Here is a 3832-nt window from a genome sequence, read left to right on the forward strand (position 1 = left end):
CGTGGTCATGACCACGAGTTGTGAAGTGCTCGTGAAGGGGTGCCTTGGTATGGCACCAAACTTGAGCATCCTGCCTTGCAACAACGGGTGGCACCATGGCTTGTGGTGGCCACCACGGGTCGTGAAGACCCTCGTGGTCTAGGTAGGCAGTAGTTAGGACTAGTTTCAGGTTGCCTAGGTTCCCAAACCATGGCCTACACCCAAAACCCTTTGCCCTTGCCATTAACTCATGACATTAACCCCACGTTTAGGCACTAGTTTAACCTATCATTTTCCGAGTCGTTACATTATCCCCCACTTAGAAACATTCGTCCTTGAATGACACTTTAAACACTTTTAAGGGAAAATGACTCAAGACTAGCAGCCCAACAATCAAGCAACATCATAAAGAATGCATAAACATAGGAGGAAACATCAACTCCACATCGATAAGCTCAATGCAGTACAAGAAGGTAGGGACTACATCTACGAAATCATTATGCACAAACCAATAGCATTTATCATTTCATTGGAGGGACTTCCTTTTCCGCATCACATCATGCTCATTACAACATCATAAGGCAATTACGCAACCTGTACTAAAACCACATTTAAGCATGCTTATCAATTCAACTCATGAAGTAATTAGGCAATTCATTATAGATGCATATCAACATGAGGAATAAAATCATGAAAGCTCATTTTCTCATGTAAACATAAACTCATCAAAACATGCATAACATAAGGAGAACATGGAAACTCCTTTTCACAAAAGACTCCAAAAACATGAAACAAGCTACTAGGAACTCTTGGTCTCAAGCTTGAATAGGAATAGAAGAAAGTGACAAGGATATCAAAACTCACCACAACTTACTATTCATCATACCATCCCCCACTTAGGAGAAAAGCCAACTACGGTAACCATGAAAAAAAACATAGGAACCTCATCAAGACATTCATGACCATAAGGAACAATCACTTACCGGTGCTTTCATCCGGATTAGCTTCTTTGTCCTTGTTAGCTTGGAGAGCATAGAAACGACTATAATTTGGAGGGATAGGAACCGCACCATCTTTAGAAGCTTGCTTTGTCTCCATTCCTCTAGCCGTAAGAGTAGGACAATCTTTCACCTTCTGATCATTCTTCCCACAACCATAGCACCCATTTGTACTGGCTAGGCACTTCCCGTAGTGCCTCTTGCCACAAGTGGTGCAAGTAGGTTTAGAAAATTAAGATCCACCAGCTTTCTCTTGGTTAACCTTAGGAGCACTTGAAGAATCTTGGTTTGGAGCCCTCTGCTTGATCCTAGGTTGACCTTGCTCATCATATCTACCCCTCTTCACATCCCTATTCATCCTCTTAAGTTTAGACTCCTCAATGGATTGACCATACACTATGAGCCTAGAAATGTTCATGTCACTATGGAGCATTGCCGTATGGCACTCTTCCTTTACTAGGTCGGATAGACTGGTCACAAACCTACTCATCTCATCCCTAGGGTTTCACACCAAAGATGGAGCATACTTAGACAATTGGGTAAACCTCAAGGAGTACTTTTGCACACTCGTATTACCTTGCCTAAGGTTGATAAATTCCTCAACCTTACACTCCCTCTTTTCACAAGGAAAGTACCTACCAAGGAAAGCTTTCTTAAAATCCTCCCATTCTATAGGATCCGCTCCCACCGGCGTATTGGCCTTCCATTGAGTGAACCAAACTTGGGCAACATCTTTCAATTGATAGGAGGCAACCTCCGCCTTTTGTTTTGAAGTCACCCCCATAGCACTCACTACCTTATACACCTCATCCAAAAATTCTTGGGGATCTTCTCCCACCTTAGAACCTAGAAACACCAAAGGATTCATCCTCACAAAGTCTCTCAAATTAGAAACCATAGTACCCTCATTAGCATTCACCCTAGGCCCCACATCTCTAGTCGCTTGAGCCGCCATGGCTCGGGCCAAGATTAAGAAAGTCGACTTTATCTCCTCATTGGTCATATCCGGAACTTCTACCGAAACTTGGACATCTTGATGACCTTGGGGAGACACTCCCTCATTCACATTCTCTTCTCCTACTCTCCCTGCGGGTCTCCCTCTTGTATTCATATCCTATTAACATAAGAGAAGGGTTAGGAAAAGAACACTTACAGAACTAAAGTCTAAGTGACTTCAAGAATATGAAAGAAGTGTAACTTCTAACGTCCTATAGCCCCTCGCTCATAGATGTGTCGCGACTCACACCGATGAACAAGACTCTAATAGACGTGGCTTGTGAGACTTTGATCCTAAAAATGATTTCAAAAATCTTGTGCTCTGATACCATGTTTGTCACGACCCGAGCCTAGGCCCCGGATGCGACACGGTGTACTCGACCCCGAAGGGGTCTCATACAAGCTTCATAGCATTTCATTTCTTTTGATATAGAAATAGTGAGAAATTAAAGCTCATTTAAATACAAAATATCAAACTTCATTAAGAGAGGAACAACAAATACATCGAAAGTCTAAATCTCACATGGCTAACTTCGACACAATCTTAAAACATACTAGGGACACAACCCTTTCCAATTCAAAAACATCTACTAAAAATGTCTATTACATGAAATAAGGAAACATAAGTCTTGTCCTCGAACCATGAGGACATACCAAGTCTTGGAGGAAAGCAATCCAACACTTCAAACTAGCTAGGAGGAATCACTTGCCGGAACCTACACTTGTAGTAAAAACATGAAGAATATGGGTTAGTACACAGAAATGTACTAAGTATGATGACCATGCAAAATATGCTTTTAAAAGGGGACATTTTGGTTGGAAACCATGCATTATGCCACTTGTTAAAAACATCATGTACAATAATATAAAAGATATCATATACAAGTGTTAACATCATATTAGGCATAACTTCACACTTGAACAAAATCGCATGGAAACCATTACCTTTACCTTGGACCTTCACCTCAAGCAACCCTTATGTTATACCTTGTGCAATGTATGGATTGTGTCCCATACCACCATCCACACTAGGGCATCACATTTAGGTCACCTACAGTAAACTTACCATTCATTTCCTTACATCTTTAAGCCATATTCTAACGTAAAAGACATATTATTTCATAAGGCATGACAAGGGAAAGTAACCCATAATATAAACCAAGTATAGAAAACATATCATATTAAGTATTTAAGAGCTAACTTTCTTTAATCACTCCATTTAAGACAGTTTCATATCATAGCCATTATGATTTAGAGAAACTCACTATGACCGTCTCAAATGCTACTCGTGCAATGTATAAGTAACATCCCATACTACTACCTACACCGTAGAACCTATCAAAACCCACAATGAAATCTCACATGATGGGAAGTAAGCATTAACCGACATAGACCATGAGAACTTGTCATGGAATCCGGTGTCATATGTCCCCACACCGTAAATGGGTAGTCTACTTTCCTAAGAAAGACCAGTTTGTATAGCTTAGGTTGATCAATTAGCTAGACCTATGCGGGCACATAGTTTATGGGATAAGGTAGACGATCATTGAAACTCATGGCTAACTTTAGGGGAGTTTCCATCTAACCAAATACACTCGGTGCTTAGCCTACATTCCCATAGAATAGTTCATTTCCTTGACATTATTACATATGAGAGGTTCCATTGGACTACCGACTCCAATTACATTCATTAACACCTGAATGGGTGCCTTAAGCCTACCGATTCAACATCCATTTAGGAAAGCTCATTAAATCCTCTTAAAAGGGTGCCATAGGCCTACCGGTTCAAGTCTCATCATTAACCTTCATGGAAATGTGCCATAAGTCTACCAATTCCAAGGTTCATTACCATCATTAAT

General features: G+C 40.7%; 1 protein-coding gene across 1 annotated transcript; it reads right to left on the minus strand.

Moving 5' to 3' along the window:
* Positions 1-954: 954 nt before the first annotated feature.
* On the minus strand, positions 955-2088 carry LOC125842795 (uncharacterized). Its single transcript, XM_049522103.1, has 4 exons — positions 1816-2088; positions 1613-1677; positions 1240-1474; positions 955-1176 (listed from the first exon to the last, which is right to left on the minus strand). Exons 1-4 carry the CDS (start codon positions 2086-2088, stop codon positions 955-957), a joined length of 795 nt encoding a protein of 264 aa, XP_049378060.1.
* Positions 2089-3832: the final 1744 nt, after the last annotated feature.

This window comes from Solanum stenotomum, chromosome 10 (genome assembly GCF_019186545.1).
Source record: "Solanum stenotomum isolate F172 chromosome 10, ASM1918654v1, whole genome shotgun sequence".
NCBI lineage: Eukaryota > Viridiplantae > Streptophyta > Magnoliopsida > Solanales > Solanaceae > Solanum > Solanum stenotomum.